Source organism: Tamandua tetradactyla, chromosome 23 (assembly GCF_023851605.1).
Source record: "Tamandua tetradactyla isolate mTamTet1 chromosome 23, mTamTet1.pri, whole genome shotgun sequence".
NCBI lineage: Eukaryota > Metazoa > Chordata > Mammalia > Pilosa > Myrmecophagidae > Tamandua > Tamandua tetradactyla.
This window is the reverse complement of record NC_135349.1, coordinates 41930332-41956934: the sequence shown is the minus strand read 5'-3', so window position 1 is coordinate 41956934 and position 26603 is coordinate 41930332. Positions and strand designations below refer to the sequence as shown.

Genomic DNA, 26603 nt, shown 5'->3' with positions numbered 1-26603 from the left:
AGATGATACATGTAAAATCCCTGACTAGTTTCAATTTACTTTTATTCTTATTATGCTTCTCATTCGTACCGTTATTTTTGTATGGTTTCTGTCTGGAACCTGCTGGGTGTTTAATAAGTGTCGTAAATGTATGTTATTATTTTTATTAGGGTCTTGTACATAGTAGGTGCTCGATAAATACTTGTTGAATCAATGAATGTATGCCCTGCAGCAAGCTTACATAGATTTCTTTTCTAGCCCTCTCACTTATTAGCTAAATGATCTGAGCAAATTAATTAACCTCTGTATGCATCTGTGTCCTTAGCTATAAAAAGGGTATTTAAAAAAAAGGACTGTTCACCCACTTATTTTAAAAAGGGTAAAATAAGAATCCTTGGCTCCTTAGCTCATCCGGTTGAGGTGAGGGTTAAATGCATTGACAGATAGTAAGCGCTCATTAAATGATAGCTAGCATCATCATCATCAGTCACATCAAAAGCATTACAGAGGAGGTCACAGTGCCCCCTGCCGCCCACACTGTGTTAGTGCACACATCCGCCGTGCCCGCCCTGCACCCCAGGGCCGGAGCTGAGTAGAAAACGCCTGGAGGTTTGCTCCTGGGCCCGGCTTTCCAGAGCCCGCACCCCGTCACGATGTCTCCCTGTCCTCTAGCTCACCTCCCCTCGAACGGGGTCCGGGCTGCTCACGACGGCTGACTCGGCCACTGCCGGGTGCTCCGCCAGGGCGTTCTCCACCTCTGCAGGCCCGATGCGGTACCTGGAAGAGAGGTCAGGCATTCTGAGGCAGCGCCAGGGTGGGGGTGGCTTGGGCCCCCAATCTTGTGCTTTGGACGATCAAATCTGCCTTGGACGTGAAGACCTCGACTCTCTGTGCGAGGAAGGCTCGAAGCTGGACCCACCCCGGGGTTTCACCTCTCCTCCCCCAAGGCTCCGTCCGCCCAGAGCCCCGGGCCCTGCGCTCTAGCAGCTTCCACCAGCGTGAACCTTCTCGGAAGCCTCAAACTTCATCTCAAACATTCATGCAAATTCTCCATTCTAGTTCCCACTACATCAGTGTTGATTAGAGAATTACGTTTAAAAAAAAAAATTCCATTTCCGGAAATATCCAAGAGAAATTGTTGCTGCACAGAAACGTCTTTTTTTTCCCCCAAGTCCTGAAGTCAGACTACCTCGGTTGAAATCTGGGCTCCCCCCACCCCACCCCGTATTCTCTTTGAGACTCATCATACTTCTTCACTGCTCCGTGCCTCAGTTTCCTTATCTGTAAAATGGGAGGAAATAATAGCATCTACCCATATTGAGGGTGAGTTAAACGAGTTAATAGACATAAAGCCCTTAGGAGAGTGACTTCACCTAGTAAGCGCTTCCTAAAGGTTAGCTATTATTTTTTATATTTCCGCCGTGACATCTTGCACCCCATTTGAGGCGCACAAGTATAAAAAAATAAGCTCTCCAACCAATGTGGACCCAAGAGCCCTGTCCTTCCCATACCTGCCCCTTAAATGGCAGGATATCTGACTCTGAGTTTGGCTCCCCCCTGCAGACCCCCTGGATCTTTCTTTTGCTGGACTCTGTTGGACACGTGGCTGGGGGAGGTGTACAAACAGACGACCCCGGGCCAGGGCCTCTGTCGCGTCTCTGTTTGGAATTAGGCTGAGGGTCCCCTCCTCAGTGCCGGGAGGAGGGACTTGGCAGGTGACCTCCCATCGGGCCCCCCCCATCCCTACCCAGAGGCATTGATGATGTCATCAGTCCGCCCCAGGAACCAGAAATAGCCTTCGGCATCCATGGTTGCTTTGTCCCCCGTGTTGTAGAAGTCCCCGCACTCCACTTCGGCTGTCTTCACGGGGTCGCCCTGCAGAGAGAGAAGTACCCAGTGGGCAGGGCGATGGGGCTCAGATCTGGGCTCGACTCCCACTTCCAGCACTTCCCAGTACTCAGGCAGGTTTTGTAACTCACTGAGTCTATTTGCTTGACAGGTGAGCTCCTGCTGCAGGGGTGGAAGCTATAAAGGCAATTTTCTCGATCACCGTGAAAATAACTCACTTGCGCATGGCACCCCACAAATATTCCCATGAGAGCGAGAACCCTGCTTATTTTTTTTTATCCACTTCTATGAGCTCAGCATAGGGTAATCTCGATAAACATTTGCTGAGTGAATTTTCTTCCCCGAACACTATCTCATTTGATTTTCACATAAATCCTGAGTCTACCTTTTTTTTTTTTTATTAGAGAAGTTGTGGGTTTAGAGAATAATCATGCGTAAGAAACAGGATTCCCATCTACTGCCCTATTATTAACATTGCATGGGTGTGGTACATGTGCTGCCATTGCTGAAAGCGCATCTCTGTCGTTGTACTATTAACTATTTGCCTTAGGATTTAGGCTGGCATTATTTAAATGAAACTTTTAATTTTGAGGTAACTGTAAATCTATATAGAATTATAAGAAACAATACAGAGTGATCCCATGTCCCTTTCACCTGTTTCCTCCAATGAAACATCTTCAAAGCTGTAGCTCAATATCACAATATATTGACTCAGATACAGTCCATCAGCTATTCAGATATGCCCCCTTTTTTATTTTTAAATTTATTTATTTATTAAAAAATTAAGAACAAACAAAAACATTAACATATCATTCTGTTCTATATATATAATCAGTAATTCACAATATCATCACATAGTTGCATATTCATCATTTCTTAGAACATTTGCATCAGTTCAGAAAAAGAAATAAAACGATAACAGAGAAAGAAAGAAAAAAAAAAGATTATACATACCATACCCCTTACCCCTTGCTTTCATTTATCATTAGCATTTCAAACTAAATTTATTTTAACATTTGTTCCCCCTATTATTTATTTTTATTCCATATGTTCTACTAGTCTGTTGATAAGGTAGATAAAAGGAACATCAGGCACAAGGTTTTCACAATCACACAGTCACATTGTGAAAGCTATATCATTATTCAATCATCATCAAGAAACATGGCTACTGGAACACAGCTCTACATTTTCAGGCACTTCCCTCCTGCCTCTCCATTACATCTTGGTTAACAAGGTGATATCTACTTAATGCATAAGAATAACCTCCAGGATAACCTTTCAACTCTGTTTGGAATCTCTCAGCCATTGACACTTTGTCTCATTTTACTCTTCCCCCTTTTGGTCGAGAAGGTTTTCTCAATCCCTTGATTCTGGGTCTCAGCTCATTCTAGAGTTTTTCTCAGTCCCTTTATGCTGAATCTCAGCTCATTCTGGGATTTGTGTCCCACATTGCCAGGAAGATCCACACCCCTGGGAGTCATGTCCCACATAGACAAGGGAAGGGTGGTGAGTTTGCTTGCTGTGTTGGCTGGAGAGAAAGGCCACATCTGAGCAACAAAAGAGGTTCTCCTGGGGGTGACTCTTAGGCCTAATTTTAAGTACCTTGACCTATCTGTTGTGGCGTTAAATTTCATATGAACAAACCCCAAGACTGGGGGCTTAGCCTATAGCTCTGGTTGCCCACACTGCTTGTGAGAATATCAAGAATTCAACTTGGGGAAGTTGAGTTTTCCCCTATTCTCACCATTCCCTGAAGGGGACTTTGAAAATACTTTTCCACTCACTGATCAAATCACTCTGGGATTCATCAGGGCATCACCTGGACAAACCAACAAAATCTCATGTCCTAAACAAAGTTCCATGTACTTAAGGTGTTCAATCAACTATCTACATAAGTTATGTTAGGAGATGCACTAGTCAAAGTATAGATTTGTACCAAATAAACATTTTTTGCTTTAGTCTCACACATAAGTTGAAATTTTAAAATATTAATTTCCATCTATTTTCAGCACACTGCAGTAATGACATTCTTTTGTTCTTCCTCATGCAAAAACATTTTTAAAATTTTACATTTAGTCACTATCATTATACACTCTAGGCATTCCTAGATTATACCATCTCAATCTTTATTGTCTATCTTTCTTTGTGATTTCATTTATGCCCCAGCCCTCCTCTCTTTATCATTCTCATATGCAGCTTCATTCAGTGTTTTAGCATAATTGTATTACAGTTAGGTAATATTGTGCTATCTATTTCTGAGTTTTTATATTCAGTCCTGTTGCACAATCTGTATCCCTTCAGCTCTAATTACCCAATATCTTACCCTATTTCTATCACCTGATGGTCTCTGTTACCAACGAAACATTCCAAGTTTATTCACTAATGTCAGTTCATATCAATGAGACCATACAGTATTTGTCCTTTTGTTTCTGGCTAATCACACTCAGCATAATGTCCTTAAGGTCCATTCATGTTGTTACATACTTCATAACTTTATTCTGTCTTACAGCTGCATAATATTCCATGTTTATGTAGATGCCAACCGTCTGTTGATGGACATTTTGGCTGCTCCCATCTCTTGGTAATTGTAAATAATGCTGCTATAAACATTGGTGTGTAAATGTCCATTTGTGTCCCTGCCCTCATGTCCTTTGAGTAGAGACAGCATATAGATGGGTCCTGTTTTTTAATCCATTCTGCCAGACTATTTTTTTTTATTGGAGAGTTTAATCCATTAACATTCTGTGTTATTACTGCATGGGTAGTACTTTCTTCTACTATTTTGCTTTCTGGATTTTATATGTCATATCTAATTTTCCTTCTTTTTACCTTTACTCATAGTCTTCCTTTCTACACTCTTCTCCACATCTCTCTCTTCTGTCTTCATATCTGTCTCTAGTGCTCCTTTTAGTATTTCTTGCAAAGCTGGTCTCTTGGTCACAAATTCTCTCAGTGACTTTTTGTCTGAAAATGTTTTAATTTCTCCCTCATTTCTGAAGGACAATTTTGCTGGATATAGAATTCTTGGTTGGCAGTTTTTCTCTTTTAATGATTTAAATATATCATCCCACTGTCTTCTCGCCTCCATGGGTTTCTCCTGAGAGATCTATGCATAGTCTTATTGGACTTCCCTTGTATGTGATGGATTGCTTTTCTCTTGCTGCTTTCAAGATTCTCTCTTTCTCTTTGACCTCTGACATTCTGATTAATAAATGTCTTGGAGTATGTCTATTTGGATCTGTTCTCTTTGGGGTACGCTGCACTTCTTGGATCTGTAATTTTAAGTCTTTCATAAGAGTTGGGAAATTTTCAGTGATAATTTCCTCCATTAGCTTTTCTCCTCCTTTTCCCTTCTCTTCACCTTCTGGGACACCCACAACACATATATTCGTGCGCTTCATATTGTCCTCCAATTCCCTGAGTTCCTGCTCATATTTTTCCATTTTTCCCCTATATTTTCTTTTTCTTGCCAGATTTCAGATGTTCCGTCCTCCACTTCACTAATCCTATGTTCTGTCTCTCGAAATCTACCATTGTAGGTTTCTATTGTTTTTTTTCATCTCTTCTACCTTGCCTTTCATTCCCATAAGTTCTGTGATTTGTTTTTTCAGACTTTCAATTTCTTCTTTTTGTTCATTCCTTGCATTCTTTATATCCTCCCTCAATTCATTGATTTGATTTTTGATGAGGTTTTCCATGTCTGTTCATATATTCTGAATGAATTGTTTCAGTTCCTGTATGTCATTTGAATTGTTGGTTTGTTCCTTTGACTGGGCCATATCTTCAATTTTCCTAGTGTGATTTGTTATTTTTTGCTGGTGTCAAGGCATTTAATTACCTTAATTAGTTTATTCTGGAGATTGCTTTCACTTCTTTTACCTAGGGTTTTCTTGCTGGATGAATTTGTTGTCTGTCTGTTCTTTGACATTCAGTTCAGCTTTATCTGGACCTCTAGCTTAAGTTTTGTTTAACAGAGGAGAATTTTTCAGTTCTTATTTTCTTGTTTCTTGCCCTGCTTGTATGGTGCCTTCCCCCACCCCCACACTCTTAGGAGGGTCTGCTTAGATATTATAGACCCCAGCCAGATTTTCTCAGACCAAAATGGCCTCCTATCAGGAGGAAAGAGTCACCTGAGTTGGTTTTCCCTGAGGGTGAGACCCAGCAGGTTGAAAGACTTTCCTGTGAAGTCTCTGGACTCTGTTTTTCTTATCCTGCCCAGTATGTGGTGCTTGTCTGCCTGCAGGTCCCACCAGCATAAGATGATGTGGTACCTTTAACTTTGGTGGACTCTCCCTGCTGGGGGCATGGTGGAGACAGAGGAGAGGTTGTAGGCTGGTTTTAATGGCTTCAAATTACCAAGCCCTGGTGTCTGAATTCCTTGAGAGAGGGATTCTATCTGAGTTGGGCTTCACCCCTCCCCTGGGGAAGGCACAGGCTCCAGACAAGCCCCCAAAAGAGCTTACTTCTGCCTATGCCTGGGGTAGTTGCAACCTGAGAAGTCCTGCTGCTATATCCAAAGGCAGTGAAGCCTTTGTAGAAACACAGCCACAAAAACCTCTGTTTCCTTCTTCCCCCCCCCCCCTTTTCCATCAGCCCTGCCCCCTTGGCACTGGGGCAAAAATGAGCAACTTCCACTTTGACCACATTCACCTAAGCTGGGGCCCTATTTTTAGTAGCCAGAATTTGTTAATTAATTGCACAATTGGCATTTAATTGTGCTCAGTCCCTGCTGCTGGTAAATTTCCTTTCCTTTCCCCTCTGCGAAGCAGCCTGTGGGGGTGGGGCACCAGCCACTGCAGTTTGGGAACTCACAGTTCTGTGGGGGCTCACAGCTGGTCCAGCTGGTCCAGACCGGGGTATGCTGTGTGTCCGGTCACTGACGTGGCTACAGGAACAGTTCTGTGCTGTTTCTGGTTATTTAGCAGTTGTTCTGGAGGACGAACTAAAATGTGCGCATTGTTAAGCTGCCATCTTGACCCAGAAGCTGCCCCTTTTTTTTACTTGTACTCATTTGTGTGCGTGCGTGTGTGCGTGTGTATTTGGTTCCACACACTCATCATACACGTGGGTTCCATTTCCACCATCACAGGTATCTCCGGTGCTGTCCCCTTCACAACCACACCCTCCCCCTCTTCCTCTCTCTCTCTCCCTCCTCAGCCACCCCTTCCTTACCCCTCGCAAGATCTCATCTGTTCTCCGTTTCCATAATTGTCTCATTCCAGGAATGTTATATGAATGGAATCATCCAGGATTTGTGATTGGTCACTGTTGTCTCAGCATCATTCATTCACCAAATGGCTGTTTTCATTTGGCGCTATCACCACTCACAAATAAGTGCTTTTACAGCCCACTTTACAGAGAAGCTGGAGAGCAGAAGGGCTGGTATTTGGTGTAAACCTCCCTCCCCAGCCTGAGCAATTCGTGACTATGCTTTGTGTTGTCTTTGTCCCTCTGGCGAAACATGAAATGATTTAAGAGATACTTGACAAAATATTGGACCACATTCCTTTTGGGATTCTCTTCCAGGCTACTGAATGTATCGAGGAAAATCTCAGGTTTGGTGCTAACATGTCTTTAGCGTCTCTGAAAGCCTTGCTCATCTCCATTTTAATCCCCAAGGGTGGGGGAGGACTTCAAGGTCAGCGATTTTTGGCAGGAAACCATTCAACTAGAATTTCAGACGATTGTTTTGTTTGTATTACACTTACGGTTATATGTGCCTTCAGTTTTTGGCAAGTGATACTGTTTTCCACGTAGGGTTGCCAGGTAACCTTTTCCTTTTAACACGTTTGCCAGTAAAATAGTGAGATGATCTAAAGAGAAATGTCATTCTGTACTTATTTTCCCTTTGATTCAAGCTTAAAGTTGTGCTCCTGAGAATAAAGGCTAAGACCTCCACGGTTGCCTTTGGGCAACTCACCAGAGGAGCAGCGCCCCCTTGAGGCCACGCCGCGAGACAACAATGATGCCTGGAGTGTCCCCAGGGACTGTGACTTTGGGGAAAGGGGATGGATTGCAAGGCCTGGTCACCCTTCCACGGCCGTTCTTGGAAGCAGAGAATTTCCCCTTCATGGATACTACTCAGCTGGGAGGGATAGGGTTTGTTTTGAGGAAGAATTTCAGCAGGTTTCCTTATGGCCTATCTCAGTTTTCCGTATTCTCTAGGTTTCTCCCCCGAATTAAAGAGTGAGGGTTTAGGGCCCAGAAGACATGGACTTGACTCATATGCTGGACCTGCCATTTCTTTGATATAGGGAAGTCTCATAATGCCTCCAAGTGGCAGTTTCTTCCTCTGTGAAGTGGGGATAGTAGCTGCTCTAGAGGCTCAGCGAGGCTGGTGAGTGGGCCACACCCTGTTGGCAAGCGGGGTGGATAGTGCTGACCACAAAGCCTGGTTCTTCACCACAGGAGTTCATTGGGACTGAAGCCTGGGGGGTCCTGAAGCCGGTCTTGCTACCCATCAGTCAGTCCGTAAGTGCCAGATGGATTGGGGCAGGGAAAGATGGGGGGATGCGTGGTGAGCTTTGGGGGTGGGGACCTGTCCATCGCTGAGTTCGCTGAATTGGAGTGATGGGGGAGGAGCTGAAGATGCCGCAGGATGCAGAGTTGCATCCATGCCTTCCCACCTACACAGCTCCCTGCAGGGATTTGGGGGCTGGGGTGGGGGTGGGCGCCCTTACCTCGTAGCCTAAGAAGATACCCAAGGGCCTGGCAGGCTTGATCCTGATGCCAATGTTTCCTTCCGTTTGGGGTGGCAGGATGTTGCCCTCGTTGTCAATGATCTGGAGAAACAGGTCTGTGAATCCCACCCAGCAGGGCTCCCCCCTCCCTCCTGCCCTAACCCACAGGGCTCCCTCCTCCCTCCTGCCCCACCCAGGCACTGCCTGGCTCATTCACGTGGCCTCCGTGGGGACAACGGGAGTGGGGAAATGGTGGAGAAACTTTTCAGAAAGGAAATGAAAACCGTCAAAGGTCTTTGAAATCAGCAAATGGTGAGACTCAAGTCATGAGTCTATTTGTTTCAGGAGTGCATAGACCTTGCCAATTTTCTTCAAGCCTTATGACATTGATTAAGAAAAAGTGAAAGCACAGATGGTGGAGAGAACTGCCAGTGCTGACCCAGGACCCTCTGGTCTCCTCCCCTGCGTGCAGGGCGTTGGGCTGCACGTCTCAACTCACGCATCCATGGGAAATCGGAGGAAAAATAGGGAGGGACGAGGCTAGACAATCAGGGCAGGGAAGCATGGCTGGTTTTGCCACCTGGTGCCACACACAATCCAACCCCAGCCACGCCCTGTGCATGCTCTGCCAGTGCCCTGCGGACCAGACCTGGATTTCGAAGGGTGGGAGGGCCTTCCCCATGGAACCTGGCTTGACCTTCAGGCCCCGTAAAATGCCACAAGCTGAGCCCTGTTAACAAAGGAAGAGGGCTGGGGTTGGCAAAGGAGTCCTGGCTGGTAAGACAGCAGCAAGAACGATGCAAGCCTCCTCTGTTCACAGTGTCACTGAGGTGCACAAGGACCCCTCGTTGGGGAGGGAGGGCATCCAGGTCCACTCCCAATGCTGAAACTGAAGTCTATGGAGCAGACTTGTTTGCAAGATGGGCTGGGCTTGTTCTAAGCGCTGGAGCTCCTGAGTCCTCGGGAGCTCATGGTCGTGCACAGGGACAACCACGGGGGACTGTGGACACGTAATGCGGGCAGTGGGGTGCGCGTCATATACCAGGTAAGGGCCAGCTTGCCAGCGGAAGGCCATGCGTCCATTTAACACACATTTGAGGCCATGGGACAGATAGAGGAAAGCTGCCTCAACTACTCCATGTGCATTGAGGGTCCGTTTGTCATTGCCATGCCTTCTGCTAGCCCTGCACCGCCTTCCTTTCAACCTCCTGATGGAATTCATTCCTTCTTTATGGTTCTCTCAAATATCAGTCTTTCTCAGGCTGGGAGCCTTAAAGTCAGGGAGACCAGTCGGTGAATCTTGAATCCTCCACTCACTAGCTGCATGCCAATCAATCCACCTTGATTTCCAACTCCATATGAGGGGATAATTATAATACTCATCTCACAGAGGGCTTGTGAATGGATGTAGAACTCTTAGCACGGTGCCTGGCACAGACAGAGCATTCAATTAAGTGACAATTACTAGCTGTTCCTTGGGCCCCAAGAAAAGTCAGTTGCAAGGGTCCCTTTCTATAGCATATTTTCCCATATTTTTGTCATTAGCCTATAGGGCATTATGAATATTTTTTATTTATAGTGTCCATTGGTAGACAATGGACATCCTGAGAAGATGCCCTGTTCATCTCTGCACTTTCAGCAACTAATACAATACCTACCTACTTATACCTGCAGCTACAATGTGGGCACATTCTCTGAGCTGGTACTGTGACCCACACTTTCCTTTCATTTACCTTATCACAACCCGGCAAGGTCACCTGTGTCATTGCACTTTAGAGCTGGGGAAGGTGAGATTCAGGAAGGCTGAATGCTATACCTGAAGGTTTGAAGCCTATACCTGGCAGGGCTGGGCTGATACCCAAGCCTGAGCTCTAGGAGATGATGCTCTTTCCCCTCTGCCCTATCATTGCCTGCACTGTAGACTCATGAGAAAGTTTGCACAGATGAGTGAACACGTGGGAAGGGTACATTCAGAAATAAAGTGCTATCCGTGTGTAAGGGACTGAGTATTCTGTTGCTGCAAATGACTGATGCAAAGGGACTGGGGTCATAGATATAGCATTTAGCTCTCCTTGCCCAAATAGAAACTCTGAACCATTGGAGGTCAGGACCTGTATCTCAACATTTCTCAGACCTGCGAGAAGACCGTGTTTTGATTATTTTAGTAAAAAACTGTTAGACAAGTAAATGAATGGGGATTAAGGCAGCCATTTTCCTATAGGGCCTGAGATGGGAGACAATCCTCTGTTAGCTGGAGGGAGATTGGGGTGCTGGGGTGAAGGGGCTCTGTCCCACATTGCAAATGGATTGAGAATGTGTTGGAAGAGATACCCAGCCACCCTGCCATTGAAATCCTTGAGCTTTGTGGTGTGCCGAATATTCTAAATGCCATGTCTATCTGGCAGCTCGGGAACTCTTTTTGGGATCACGGTGTGTGTGTGTGAGAGAGAGAGAGAGACAGAGAGAGAGAGAAAAGGAGGGGAAGAAGAGAGGGAGGGGGATGGGAGAGGGGGGATATAGGGGTGGGACAGAGAGGGGAGAAGGGTAAGAGATGCAGAGAGGGAGGGAGAGACGGAGCAATGCATACAGGAAGTCTTGTCCTCTCTGCCCCTGCTAGCATCTTGCAATCAAACCTCTCAGCTATTCTCCTATATACTCAGAAATGAACATCTTGAGACCCTTCCATGCTACGTCTGTAGTTGCCACCCTAGGAAGGGATGGTGGAGTGCACAGGACTTGCCAGCTGTAGCCACATCTGCAGTGGAGACCTTCCCATCCCATCACCACCCTGGGCTTCCTCGAACTAATGATCACAGGGCCACTGTCCAAGTGTCCTTAGACCCCTTCTTAAGTATTAGTCTAGTAGCTCAATAGTTTTTAGTACGTGGTTCCTTGATGAGCTGAGGAGTTATGAATCTTCTCTCTGCAAATTCATTTTGGGCAAATTCACTTGGCATGCGGAAGCCAGGCGTGTGCTCCTACAGTGTTGTGCCCAGAGCAAGCTTTCCTCCTACACTCACCCACTGCGGGGGACCGGCCCAGAAAGGACCCACCCACCTACCGTTTCCGACTGTCCGTAGATATCATAGAGCAGAAGGCCTGTCTGTTTTTTCCACTGCTCTTGCTCCTGGGGCAGCAGGGCTTCCCCGCCAGTAATGCAGTGCTCCAAGGTTGGGAATCTGAGACTTAGGGGGAGGCAAGGAGTCAGTGCATCCCACACCAGGCCAATTGCATTAAAAGCCAACTCAGCTTTGTCATCTGGATCACTCATCTTTTTCCTTCTTCACTTTCTCACTTGTCTCCTGGATATTTGACCCATAGCTGAGGCCACGTGGATGTCACTCACTTCTCGCCATTTCCTGTTAACCGTTCTGGCAGTGGGTAGAAGGGTGAGGCTATTGGGTAAATTGGGGAGATTTGGATGGAATGTGGATATTGATGTAACAAGAAGGAGAAAAGCATATTTATCAGAACCCATCTGAGGAAAGCATTTTATGCAGCTGAAAGGCATATTTTTATAAACCATAAAGTGGTAAGGGATAAACCCCAAGGACATGTTAGAATAATAACAGAACTATCCTGCCCTCTATAGAGGGCATAGAGGGGCTTTTGTATTTCTGAGTGGGGGCTGGAAATGAAATGCTCAGGACGTAAGGGCTTCTGGGCTGAGTGTGAAAAAAGAGAGGAGAAGGGTCACTGGAAAGCAGCCCTGAAAGAAGGCATTTAGGAGAGAACATGGAAGCCTGATGTGAACGTTTGCAGTAGTTTACAAGGTACATTGTGTGATATGCATGCTTTTTTCCATTTTACCCATGAAGTCTAACATAAAGAATATAAACCCGATTATTTGCTCAGGGATACTTCATAAGGAAGAAAACAAGGAAGGAAAGCAAGGAGCGGACACTATAGAAACCAACATAGTGGTGTCTTTTCGGGAAGATGGGGAGGCATGTGGGGGTCTCTGGGTGGTGGCAATGTTTTATTTTTGTGACTTGAGTGGATGGTTACACAGACGTTTTCTTTTCAACAATTCATTAATCTGTACATTTGTGTATTATGCATTTTTTGGTGTGCTTTTCATTTCACCGTGAAAAATATTTTAAAAACCAAAACTCATAATGATGCGAGGTTCACTAAAGTGTTTCTCTGGGCCCTGATTTCCTACACTACATAGATTGGTGGATAATTATCACCACCAATCTTAACACGCACGCACGCACACACACACACACACACACACACACACACACACACACACACACACACACACACTTTACTCTCAAAGAACCAGAGGAAAACCTGGTCAGACCATAATGGATCAGATCCCTAAAACCCAAACCAAAGACCGTTGACACCAACCACTTTTACAATACCTGGTGAAATTCTCCCGCAGAATCATTCGATATATGGAAGGTGCAGCCAAACAGTAGGTGATGGGGTATTTGAACAACGTCTGGGAAGTGATAAGAGAAGGAATTTTATTTTTACAGTTCAGGTGACAAATATCCACTCCCTATTAGCATTTTGGTTCTGACCTCTCCTCTGGGAGAGTCCATTTATTCATTTGTTAATTCATTCAGTATACATACATTGAGCATGGCACTGTGTCCGTGGTGCTGGGGGAAAGTTAGACGAGTAAGATAAAGCCCCAACTCTCATAGAAAGTAGGCCCTAATATTGAGCAGACTAGGAATCAAATGATAAAGCTGAAACTGGTAAATGTCAGAAGACAGCTGCAAAGACAGTTCTATAAGGATATGAGAGAGGGAAGTATTCCTTCTGGTTGGGTTGTCCAGGGGACTCAACGGAAGAGGTGGCATTTAGTGGGGCATTGACAGGTGGATAGCATATGTATGCAGAGAAGCCGGGAGGCCTTTGGAGATAGCAGGAATAGCAGGAGCAAAGACTCAGGAGCTGGAAACATATTTAAGTCAAGTTAATGCAGTTTATTTAGGCACACAGGTGAAAGAAAGAAAGACATTTAGGAAAATAAGAGCTAGTTGGACCCACATTCTTTAGGATAAAAAAAATGCCTGCCCTTCACCCTCATTTGCTTAGAAATGGGAGCCTTTCAGGGTTTCAGATCAGGATGGAGATATGCTGGAAGGGAGAGAAGCAGTAAAGAGAAGACAGTGTGGGTTTGGGGCTCTGCTTGGTCAGAATTTAAATCCTGACTATTACTTAACTTCTCTGCAACTCTGTTTCCTCATTTGCAAAACGGGATATCCATACCTTCCCTGTAGAATGGTGTGCCTGTTTGAAAGGATTTACGTACCCTAGAAAAGCCACATTTTAACCCTGATCGATCTTGGGGGAGCAACGCTTTCTTCTAATCCCTATTCAGTGCTATAGGTTGGAAACTTGATTAGGTTATCCCCATGGAGATGTCACTCAATCAATTGTGGGTATTAAACTTGATTAGGTGGAGACGCGTCCCAACCCATTGCGTGTGGGTCTTGATTAGTTTACTGGGATCCTATAAAGGAGGTGACATGTTTGGACAGAATGCCTTTTGAGAACAATGAGAAAGCCACAGCAGAGCTGAGCAGAGCCACGAGGCCGAGAGAACCACGGAGTCCACCAGCCAGCGACCTTTGGAGATGAAGGAGGAAGCCCCGGGGGAGCTTCGTGAAGCAAGAGGTCTGGAGAGGAAACTGGTAGACGATGCCATATTTGCCATGTGCCCGTCCAGACAAGAGAGAAACCCTGACCATGTTCGCCACGTGCCTTTCCACTTGTGAGAAACCCTGAACTTCATCGGCCTTCTTGAACCAAGGTATCTTTCCCTGGATGCCTTAGACTGGACATTTCTATAGACTTGCTTTAACTGGGACATTTCCATGGCCTTAGAACTATAAACTAGCAACTTATTAAATTCTCCATTTTAAAAAGCCATTCCATTTCTGGTGTATTATATTCTGGCAGCTAGCAAACGAAAACGGCTGGTGATGAGGTTTAATGAGTACTTTATGGGGGAGAGCCTGATACCACCTTGGTCTCTCTCTTTCCTTGGACCCAGTCAGCTTCTCATCTCTGGTTTCTTTCTCTGCAAAACTCCTATTCTTCTCCTCTTTCATATTTTTAGTTCTACCCCTACCCAAAGGCTACTACTCCCACTCCAGATTGTCCCTCTCCATCTCCTTACTCCACCCCCCATGCCAGCCACTTTTGTATCTGTGACCTTGCTGCTGGCACCAAGGTTTGAATGGTTGACAGACAGCTGGCTCAGGCTGGGCCACTCGGACTCAAATTGATCTAGCTTGGGCATTTGGAAAGGGAAGAGGTAAGCCTGAGAAAGCTGTGGTCACCACGTTTGGCTCTGTGCATGCCAAGTAGCAAAAGGAGATCCACAAACAGAAAGAAGGGGGCAGAGAGAAGCAGAGAGGAATCCAGAAGCTGCTTGATTTCTATTCCAGTGCTGGTCAGACTCAACTGCTCTTCTTCCCTTCCGGTATCTTGAGATGCCTCAATGTGCCACCTGCCACCTGCCCTCTGATACATTCACTTTTCCATGAAGCAGACTTCTGTTTACTTGTTTAAGGGACCACTGTTTAGTATGTAAGGATTAGATATAATATGTGTCAAGGGTCTTTCCCAGAGCTTGGCACTTAGTAGGTGCTCACAAATGCTGGCTGGGATTATTGCTGGCTGAGCTACAATTTATGACTTGGCAGCTTGGGCCAGGGCATGGTGGGGGTGGGGGCAGCAGGAGTGGGGGGTGTGTGGAAAGGGTGGGGGAGTGGGGGGGACAGGGAGAAGGAGGCTTTTAGAGCAGAGCTGGAAAAAAGGCAAAGTTGAGGGGTTGGATAAAAAGGAAATGGGAAGAATGTTTTATTTTATGAATTTTAAACAGTATGGATTTAATATGTATTTTTTTCATTTTAGTCAACATTTTCCATCCTCAATCAGAGGGACTTAATAAATCAATAATTGCTATTAAAATTTCAGAAAAAGAATATGTGGAACCTAAATCTAAATGATTAAACTCTCCAATGCTGTTTTTTTTTTTAATGTGTAACATAATCCTTTTGAAATATTTCAAGCTTAAAACATAGCACTAAGATTCCGATAGAGGAGAAGAAGACTTAGATTTTGCGAGGGGAAGGGGTGGGGGCAGATTGGGGGCAAGCTGCCAAGTCATATAAATTGTAGCTCAGCCAGCAATAATCCCAGCCAGCATTTGTGAGCACCTACTAAGTGCCAAGCTCTGGGAAAGACCCTTGACACATTACATCTAATCCCTACATACTAAGCAGTGTTCCCTTAGACAAGTTTGTGCAGCTTTAAGCCTCAGATGCTGGCAGGATGTGGTGCCATAAAGAATGATGGGATGCAGGGAGGAGACATTGGTATAGGGGAGAGGGAGGTGGGTGATGTTATGGGAAGTGCATTTGGGGTGCTGGAGGGATTATCAGATGAAGTTGACCTGCTAGCAGTTAAACACAGGGGAGAGATGAGACCCTGGGCACAGTTTTGGGAGTCACCTGCATTGACGGATTTGTGGGAGAAATGGAAGTGAAAGAGATTGCTTGGAAGGGAGAGGAAGTGTTAGGGTAGAGCCTTGGAGGGACTGCAGTCATTAGAAGTCAGGTGAGACAGAATGTTCCTGAAGAGGATCAGGCTGCAGCAAGCGGACAATACTCTGTGGAGCCTTTGGTATGAAGGAGGAAAGATGGAGTTGGCCTGATAGGTGGCAGGGTTGAGGGAAGGTTTCTTAGAATGGGAACTTTGAACCTGTTTATGACTGAGAGAGTAGAGCTAATGAAGCTTGAAGAGATTGAAAATTCAGAAGGAAAGATGTCATGGTCAGGTTCATGTGTCAACTTGGCCAAGTGGTGGTACCTGTTGTCTGGCTGGGCAAGTGCCCGCCTGTCTGTTGCAATGATGACATTTCATAGAATTAAATCATGATCACGTCAGTTGCATCCACAGCTGATTCCATTTGTAATCAGCCAAGGGGAGTGTCTTCTGCAATGAGTGGTGCGTAATCTAATCACTGAAAGCCTTTCAAGGAGGATTCAGAAGAGATAGGCTCTCCCTGCTTCGGCTGGCGAGCCTCTCCTGTGGAGTTCGTTCAGACCCTCCATCGGAATCGTCGGCTTCACAGCCTGCCCTGCGGATTTTGGACTCTGCATTCCCACGGTCACATGAGACAATTTTTTTTATACCTTTTTATATTAATTAAAATAAAATTAACAAACAAAACATTTAGATATCATTCTATCCTACATATAAAATCAGTAATTCTTAATATCATCACATAGTTGCATATTCATCATTTCTTAGTACATTTGCATCGATTTAGAAAAAGAAGTAAAAGGACAACAGAAAAAGAAATAAAATAATAGAGAAAAAAAAACTATACATACCATACCCCTTACCCCTCGCTTTCATTTACCACTATTTCAAACTGAATTTATTTTAACATTTGTTCCCCCTATTATTTATTTTTATTCCATATGTTCTACTCTTCTGTTGATATAGTAGTTAAAAGGAGCATCAGACACAAGGTGTTCACAATCACACAGTCACATTGTGAAAGCTATATCATTATTCAATCATCCTGAAGAAACATGGCTACTGGAACACAGCACTACATTTTCAGGCAGTTCCCTCCAACCTCTCCGCTACATCTTGAACAACAGGGTGATATCTACTTAATGCGTAAGAATAACCTCCAGGATAACCTCTCGACTCTGTTTGGAATCTCTCAGCCATTGACACTTTGTCTCATTTTACTCTTCCCCCTTTTGGTCGAGAAGGTTCACATGAGACACTTTTATACATTTTATATTTGCGAGTGTTCCCTATTGATTCTGTTTATCTAGAGAACCCTAACTAATAAAAAAGGTAAATGATACGCCGAGGGAGGTCTTTGAAGGACTTAGAGAAAAGGGCCCAGAGCAGTTGTGGGGAAAGGGGTTGAACTTGGAGAGATGGAGGGGCAGGTTGGCCTCTCAGATGGAAGGCCAGGGTGTGAGAGGAGATACAAAGAGATTTTCAGGTGAAGGGATGGACACGGAAGGGGTTCACGAAGATGTTTTCAATCGTCACCGGGCTGGGCAACTGCCTGGTGAGGTTAAGAGCAATTGCCACCATTTACTGAGTTTCTTCTGTGTGCTAGCCCTTGGGTTAAACACTCTACACACTTAACCCATATCATCTCATTAATAGTCACTGTAATTATATAAGGCAGTAACTAGTAAACCCTCCCTTGTTATAAATAAGGAATCTGTGGCTCAGAGTGGTTAAGTAACCTGCTAATGAATGACAACACTGGGACAAGATGCTAGATCTGTCATTTTCCAAGGGCTCAGCAAACACACACACACACACACACACACACACACACACACACACACCAGCTACCTGGCCCTCGTTGAGCCAGCAACCAAGACTCACGAGACCAGAGCTTGCTCCTGTTGCTATAATTTTTCAAAATGTCTGTTTCAGGTCCCCCAGCCAAAGCCTGAGCTGTAGGTCTGAGGAAGGACTGAGAAATGTGCGTTTTCACTGAGGTGACATCTTGATAGGATGCTGATAGACTGACTCTCGTTTAATGTGCTATGCTCTAGGAACCCACGACCAGGTGTGTACTATGCTACTGTTCTTTGCTAAATGAAATCTTTCTCATGGGGTCCAGCCTTTTTGGCTTTGAAACACAGATTTCTGGGAAGTTTGTTGATACTAGAAGGTTGGCCTGCTTACCTGTACAATGACCTTGGGGTTGAACCGGGGCATATGATGGATGAAGGCTGTAGACCCTGCTGCCCATGGTTCCGTCAGACTTCCTATGGTAGATAAAATCCAACCTGGGTCGGACAGGCACCAGCAGATATCCGATGTCTTTAGCTGCAGCCATTTCCTGCTAACTCCGAAATGCAATCATCTTAGTGGGTGATCATGGGAGAATGTCAATAGTGGCCCACTCCTCCCACTTAAATCTGGGTGTTTTGGGTGGGGCTCCAGACTACCCTCCCCCAAGCCCCACCCTACCCACACCCCACCACCCACCACATCCCAAAGCTATGCTGCCAGTTAACCAAGCTTATTTCCCTGGGCACATGTGTCTTAAATTGGTTCAATCATAATGATTGGGAATGTTGGAACAGTCAGCTGTTCTTTTGCTGGATTTGAATGTTCCAGATATGGTCCCAGATGATGTTGTCAGCCGTTTTGGGACAGTGAGGGATGATCCTTTCTGAGAGGGGTGTGGATGGAGCTGAAACATAGGGAGGAAAACATAATCTGAAGGCTACTCAGCCATGTCTGAAGCCAAACCCTAGGCTGCTCTGTTTCATGAGCCAATAAGTTCCTTTATTCCTTCTTTGATTTAAAGAGGTGAGAGAGAGAAAGAGAGAGAGAGAGAGAAGAAGGGAGGGATGAAGGGAGGGAGGGAGTAAGAGAGAGAGACAGAGAGACAGAGAAACAGAGAGACAAAGAGACAGAAAGAGAGACCTAATTAATACGCCATCTTGGCAAGGGAGTAGAAGAAATGAGTCAGAGGACAACCACTTATCCATTTATCCATGGTTGTAAGATAGAGCGGGGAAGGTTTCCTATTTGTCCACCCCATTCTCACTGCTGCTGTGTGCATAGCAACGCCTTGAGAAAACTCAACTTTGTCTAAGGAGCTTTTCTGTGAACAGGTAGAGGTTTGGATCAGCCATCCACACCCCCTCATCCCATCTGTCTTAAGATCATGTCACACCAACAGAAAATTACTGCCTAGGGGCCTCTGTCTTCACTGCACATCTCTTCTGGAATGTCTCTCAGACTCCCCCCAACCCAGCAGGCCCTAATCTCTTCTGCTTCCCTAAAACTGATTTTTCTCTAGCATTCTCAGTATTTCAGTGAATGTCAACACCTTGAATGTGTCCCACTCAGAAGCCTTGGAGCCAACCTTAACTCCTTCTTCTCTCTTACCTGCCACGTCTACTGAGCAGATCCTGTCTACTCTGTCCTCTAATATCTCATCTCTCTTTCACCTAGTCCACGTGACCACAACCTTGCACCTGGATTTTTACAAAAGCCTGTTACTCGTCTTCCACGACTCCATTCTCACTTTCTCCAAACCATTCTTCATCCTGAAGCGACAGGGATATTTTCCAAGTTCAAACCTTTCAGTACCTCCCCATTGCTTTCCTGTTAAGCAATACGTGTCCTAAACTCCACGGTGTGATGCACACAGGTTTTGCATGACGTGGCCCTGCTGACTTTCCGCAGTTCTCCCCATTGGTTCTTCATCCCACACCTTAAGCAACAGCTATTCTCAAGTCTTTGTAGTTCTGTGAATACCATTTTTTGTACCTTTGTGGTTTTCCACTCAATGAATGGGAAGCCCTCCCTTCCTCTCACTCTCAACCTCCTCCTGAGGTTTTGCTACTCACCTGTTACCAATTAGCTCAAAAACCTACTGTCCTCAAGAAGCCTTTTCTGCCCTCTTATCTAGTTTAATAATTTGCAAAATATATAGAACCTGATCTGGCCTTAATATTGCCAGTTTGCTGGGGATGGGAAGGGGAGAAGAGGTTTGATTTGGAGATAATTAACTCTTAAGGTAGGGGTTCAGTTTCTTTGTGTTGTCTGTCCTAGTTTGGGGGCAATGGCTTGGAGGCATGGCTTGGTACAGTTATTGTCTTCCCAGACAGCTCATGATTGGGCACTCCAAGTCTGAGTTGCCTATACTGGGAGACAGGAGGGGACCTGTCAACCTTGCAGGTCACACTGCTACAACATATTGTCTCCCCCCCACAAACCCTGGAGCCAAGGATGGGGAAACAATGGCTTGTCATCTGTGTGGCTCGCAGAGTCCCTGCTGCCTCCACCACACGTCCTCCCCATCTCCTGTGAGAGCACCCAGGCACTGCACAAATGCGTCTCCTGTGTCACCCCCAGGCCTCTGTCAGCAAACACTTGAGGTTTCCACAGGCTTCACCTCTCAGACCCTCAGAGGTCTGAACCGAAGAGAGCAGAAGCGAAAAGCAGAATGGAATCACTTTTACTTAGAGCTCCTTACACACGCATACACACACGCACACGCACACGCACAGCCTGCCCCACCTCTCAGGTGTTGTCCTCTGTCTTACCACGAAGGGAGGCAGGACCGTAAGGCAAACCCATGGCTGTGTTTTGCCATCTTGGGGTAGCCTGTGGACCCACTGGTAAAGAAGACGGCCATCGGGTCCCGGGTCTTCGACTTAATACAGGTGTAGTCTGGGGATGCTGATCTGCAAAGGGATTTAAGACAAAAGGAGAGAAGTCCCATTTGCTGTTTTCCACCTCCACAAACCAAAGGAAGGAAAGCGAGGCTTGGAGTCAGGGAGCTGGGGGTTTGCCTCACTGGAGGCAAAACTGGCTTTCCTGGTCTTAGACTTCATAATGACTTTATGGGTGATTTGGACAAGTGGATTGCCATTTCTTCATTTCAAAAAAGGGGGAAATATGGGACTTTTGTTTAATTCAAGACACTCATATATGTGCAAGTGAAACCACTGCTCTCCCCACTATGGAAGACATGACATACTGGGGTGAATAGTTCCCTGGTGGTTTGGGAGATGACTCCCAGGGATGAGTCCGGCCCTGGCACTGTGGGATCAATAATGCCGTCCTGACCAAAAGGGGGAAAAGAAGTGTAGCAAATAAAGTATCAGTGGCTGAGAGAGTTCAAATAGAATCGAGAGGTTACCCTGGAGGTCACTCTTATGCAAGCTTCAGTTAGACATTGCTACCTCTCATAACCTGCCAAACCCCAGCCAAAACCATTCCAGCCAATCCTAAAGAACACCTAGGGCAATATATACGATTCTACAAAGGCTCCATGCACTAGGGTAACCTTCCAGAAACCTACAACCTCCAGATGGATCCCTGGACCAGATTCAACAACCCCCTCCAACATGAAAAAGTTAGAAAAGCATACTCCAAATACCCTATAGAGTGGGAGAAAGATCAAAGATGATGGTAGAATTATACAGAGAAAGCTGTGTTTAACAAAAATGAGTATGGTTGCTGAATCATTATATTGATATTTCTTTTAGCCTCCAGTACCTTCAAGCAGCTAGAAGTAAAAACCCAAAATTGTGGAATTGTAACCCATACCAAACTCTGAAATCTGTCCTACCACTAATTGCTGCCATGTACTTTGAAATGTATTGCTTTTTTTTGTATTTATGTTATTTATCGCAAAAAAGTAAAAAAGAGAAGGAAGAGTATAACAGAAAAGATAGGATTTAACAAACGAGTATGACTGCTGAATCATTATATTGATACTTCTTTTGGTCTCCAGTGTCCTGGAGCAGCTAGAAGAAAAAAACGAAAAATCATGGAACTGTAACCCATACCAAACATTAAAATCTGTTCTATAACTACTTGTTAAAACGTATTGCTTTTTTGTATATACGTCCTATATCACAATAAGAAAAAAAGTTAAAAATTTTTTAAACAGTAAAAAAAAAAAAAAAAAAAGACACCCGTATTGCCCTCACTATGTTCCAGGCAATGTGCTCCAGAGGGTCCTCATGCTTTGGTTCAGATTTTGCAGATGAAGAAACAGAGGGTCAGAGTGGTTAGAGAACACGCCTAAAGACTTGTACCCAGACAGTGGCACAGCCGGACTCAAGCCCAGTCTGATCCAAAGTCTATGCATTTAATCACGCTTCTGGGCTTGTCTGATAAACACACAAAATTTTGCAGGAACTTAATTGTGATCTTGGTGATGGGGAATGGGGAAAAGAGCCGAAGGGCTGTATCTTATTATATAACAAATATATAAGATACAGCTGTGTCACTTCACATGACATGTACCTGCCCTGATGTGAGCCTGATATGGCAGGCAGGCTGGGTGGTAACCTTGGCTGCCTAGATTTTGGGGAGCTTCTCCTAGACCAAGATGGCTTGAGCTGATTCTAAACGCAAGCTAGCTACCTTACATGGTGTTCAGCCAAAGAAACTGCAAATAATTCCAACGCGATTCCTTTGCTCTTGCTAAGAAAGGTTGCCAGGACGACTCTGGGCAACTTAAGGGAGTTTTCAAGGGCAGTTTTGATTTTCACTGTTTTCTTTTTATTCTCTGGCTTTAGAATCTAGCATAAAGTGTGAGTTTGCTATAGCATTTGCTTTTTGGGGTTGAAATAAAGAGCTTTGAAAACAGAGGTGTTACTTCAAGAAAACAGATGCAGTATGACGTGTGTGTGTATATAACGGGAGAAATGCCTGAAGGTTTACAGAATTCGAGTTTCGGCGGTGGCAAGGGTCTTCCTTACCTCTAACACTTCCCTAACTTTGCCTGCAAGGTGTCCCCCAAAGCACAGGAGAGTGAGTCCCTGCCACTCATCCCCTGGGAAATGGGAAACATTTCCCCCCGAGGGGCCTGCCAGCTTCTGCCTCAGTTTTTCTTGAACCCTCAAGTTTCATCTTAAAAATCCATTTGAATGTTTCACTCAACTTCTTACAATATTTATTTTTCTATAAAATAGTATTTTAGATTACCTACCTATAAGGAAGGTAGGTAACTGACCAACCCTCTGACTTTACACATTCTCTTAGCACAGTCCCAGAAGTGAGTATATTTTAATGAGAGGAACATAGAAGTTTAACTTCCTACTTTACAGATAAAGCAACCGAGACCAAGAGAGGGAGAGGAACTAGCCCTGGGTCACACAGCAAGTTGGCACCATAGCTGGCCTCCAGCTCGGTGAGTTTCCCATCACCGGGCCCTTGTCCACCATTCTGCAGAGAGCATGGTCATTTGGCTAGAAACTCACTTAACCAGTGATGGGAAGTTCAGCCACCCTTGATGGTTGTGGTCAGACACCAGGAGCTTGGATTTCAGAGCAGGGCACTGAGGAGCCACGGAATCCACTTCTGGGGCCAGGGTTTCTGTGGTCACAATGGCCTTGGCTTTAGATAGTTGCAGTCGGTAGAGAATGTCCCTGGCCTTCAGCTGGGTGGTTGCCGGTATGAAGACAATCCCTGGGGATGAGAAAGGAACTGCTCATTTTCTGGTTATCTTCGACAGCCATGGGTTTCAGGCCTGACTTCTCTGCATGGAAATCCAAAGTGTGCTTTAAGAACCAACAGCATCAGCGCCACCTTGGAGCTTCTAAGAAATGCAGAATCCCAGGCCTCACTCCAAACCTGCTGAATCTGAATCTGTATTTAAAGAAGACCCCTTAATGCACCCTTACCTTTGAAGGCCCTGCCATAACCTTTTCTACCATAGATGGATCCAGTCAGAAGAGAGACATGTGGATCCCATTTTATATAACTTGACAGCAGACCCGGGAAGATGGATATGAGTAGGACAGTGTGTCCCCAGCTGCAGGACTGGCTGAGCCTTTGTCCCCTGAATTTCTCCTCTCACTTCCACAATTCTGCTCTTTTGGCGTTATCTTGAATCTCCTCCCCTCTCTTCATTCTTCATGTCTAATTAAGTAGTAGCCACAGTGTCTTTGGACTTTCCCTCTATCTCCACTACCAACGATTAGTTCAGGCCTTCAGGCTTCCATTTGGGTTCTAGTCTCTCTCCCCCTGAGGCCCTGTTCCGAATCTTCCCGCCATCCCATCTTCCAAATTATTGCCTGGTTAATTTCCATAAAGAACTAACTTTTTTCCCTCCACATTTCTTCCCTGCTCTAACACTTAAGTGTTCTCTCTTCAGGGAAGCACCAGATGCCCCATCCTGACATTAAGCAATGGCCCACTCTCCATCTTTCTCTCCCAATCTCCCATTCCTTATATAATAAATCTGTCCTACATATACACTAACACACTCCAAGCCTTTCCATGTGCCGTGACCACATTTGGTATGCCCTTCCTTAGCTTCTGCTTCTTTTAAATTTGGATTTTCCCAAAGGGCTCAATTCAAGTATTGGATTGCCCATGGGCTGTCTCTTAGTTCTACAGATGATGGGACTCTTCTTCCCTATACTTCCACTGCCCTTGCTGCTAATTCTTCATTCCACGTGATCTTGCCAAATTAATAAGCTATTTTATGTGTGAGAGAATATGAGAGGGAGGGAAAGAGGGAAAGAGAGAGCATGTGTGTTGTATGCGCATGCAAGACAGAATAAGCAAAGTGACTTAAACAAGAATCCATGAGTCCCATACTGATTCTAAGTTAGACAGACAGATGGAGAGTGGTTGAGAGATGCATAGGTAGGTAGGTAGACAGAGCGATCAGTCGATCAATAGACAGATAATTAAAAGGAAGAGAGAAAGCTCTTCTTTAAAGAAGATTTCTAACTAATAAATGTAGAGGGGATGATAGAAATAGAAAATCACCACTTAAAACCACCATAGTAATGTTTAATTCAGCCAAGAGTCATGTCACTAATGGTCATTATAACCTTTGGGTGAAAGACTGTTGGAGAACAGGGCATTCACACAGTTTCACAAGCATTACAGCACAGTTACTTATTAATTACAAAGGGCAAAAGAAGCCTTTACAAAGGAGAAATTTGGCAGACACCACCTAATTCAGGTGATTAAACGAGATCACTGATGATGAGCAAAGTGACTTTCTAGACCCCTGATGGAAAGCAGGGCATCGTTCTTGCAGTGCTACAGCCTAAAAATGTGTATTTCTGACTCTTTCCTCCTGATTGCACTCAGGTTGAAATGCAATCAGGGGTAAAGAGTCAGAAATACACATTTTGAGTGCAATCAGGAGGAAAGAGTTAGAAATACACATTTTGAGGGTCGTTCTGCAAAATAACTGGCTTGGACTCTTCAGAAATGTCATTACCATGCAAAACAGGGTGGGGAACCATACTAGATTAAAGGGGTCTGAGGCGCCTGGCAACTAAATGCAATGCTAGATTGTCAACTGGATTTCAGATTTAAAGAAAAAATATATACCCAAAAAGGGCATTATTGAGACAGTTGAGAAACTCTTACTATGGATCTATCAATTCTAGTCTTTCTGTGTGATAACTGCATTGTCATTATGTGAAGGAAATAGCTTTGATCTTAGCAGATGCATGCTGTGGTGTTTATGGGTGAAATAGCACAATGCAACTGATTCTTTTTTTGTTTTGTTTTTCAGAATGGGCAGGCACGGGGAATTGAACCCTTGTCTCCAGCATGGCAGGCAAGAACTCTGCCTGCTGAGCCACTGTGGCCCGCCCTGCAACTGCTTCTTAAATGATTCAGACAGAGAGAGAAAGAAGAAGACAGGGAGACAGACAGAGAGACAGAGAGAGAGAGCAGGCACAAATGTGGCAACATGCTAACAACTGATGAATATTTTAATAAGTGCGAATGTCCAAGAGTATGCAAGAAGTATGAAAAAGAGAGAAAGGGAGTGTAGGAGATTGTATTTGAGAGTATATGAGCATGAGAATGGGGGTGGGGGGAGAGTAAGATAATGTGAGAGGGAGTGTAAGAAAGAGGGAAGAGAAAGTGTTTTTTTCCCACGGGATTGTCAATTTCCAGAGGGCAGGGGGCTCGCTCTGCAGTGCCAGCTGGAGGAGCTGAGGCTAGAGCCTCTGAGCAGGGTTTCTGATATCCCCAGGACCAATGGGCTAGGTCAGCCCTGAAGTCCACTAGGGTCCCATTGAGTCACTGACCTGTTCGGATGCAGCTCATGGCCACCAGCCACCACTCAGGCACTCGAGGAAGAAGCAAGAGCAGATGGTCTCCAGGCTGCAGGCCACAGGTCTGAGACAAGACGTTGGCTGCACGGCAGGTTAGGTCTGTCATCTCGCCAAAGCTCCATTTCACTTCATCCCCTTCATCATTCACCCACCACAGAGCCGGGTTTGGCCCTCTCTTGCCCTCCTGATCAAGATCATATGGCATGTGTTAGCTCCGACTTCCAGAGAAAATGGCACTACTTTGGCCAATCCACCGCCATAGTCACTCAAGGGTTGAGAGTCCATTTTAAGTCATATATAAAGTCAAGAAAAGTGGGAGGTGGGGCAAGATCTACAGCTTCTGGCCTCATGTATCTCCTCTGCATCCCCTTCAAACCCCATAAAACCATGACCAGCCTTCAAATCACCTACTAAAGATTTAAAACATCATTCTCCCATATGTCTGTTTTAGCCCCGTATGAACAGTGGATTCCTCTCTGTGTCTCGGTTTTCTCATCTATGA

At 45.1% G+C, this 26603-nt stretch overlaps 1 protein-coding gene across 3 annotated transcripts in view; it reads right to left on the bottom strand.

Moving 5' to 3' along the window:
- The window catches only part of ACSM1 (acyl-CoA synthetase medium chain family member 1), a 40715-nt gene that overhangs the window by 2640 nt on the left and 11472 nt on the right, over positions 1 to 26603 (bottom strand). For 2 of the 3 annotated variants that reach the window (XM_077141729.1, XM_077141730.1), the window contains exons 3-12: positions 26075 to 26285; positions 23270 to 23477; positions 20597 to 20737; positions 18216 to 18375; positions 12881 to 12960; positions 11569 to 11692; positions 9157 to 9237; positions 8508 to 8609; positions 1727 to 1854; positions 657 to 756 (exon numbers count right to left, since the gene is read on the bottom strand). In XM_077141729.1, coding sequence (XP_076997844.1) covers positions 657 to 756; positions 1727 to 1854; positions 8508 to 8609; positions 9157 to 9237; positions 11569 to 11692; positions 12881 to 12960; positions 18216 to 18375; positions 20597 to 20737; positions 23270 to 23477; positions 26075 to 26285 — 1335 coding nt within the window. The remainder of the gene's footprint in view (positions 1 to 656; positions 757 to 1726; positions 1855 to 8507; positions 8610 to 9156; positions 9238 to 11568; positions 11693 to 12880; positions 12961 to 18215; positions 18376 to 20596; positions 20738 to 23269; positions 23478 to 26074; positions 26286 to 26603) is intronic. The other variant, XM_077141731.1, reaches the window with a different exon arrangement.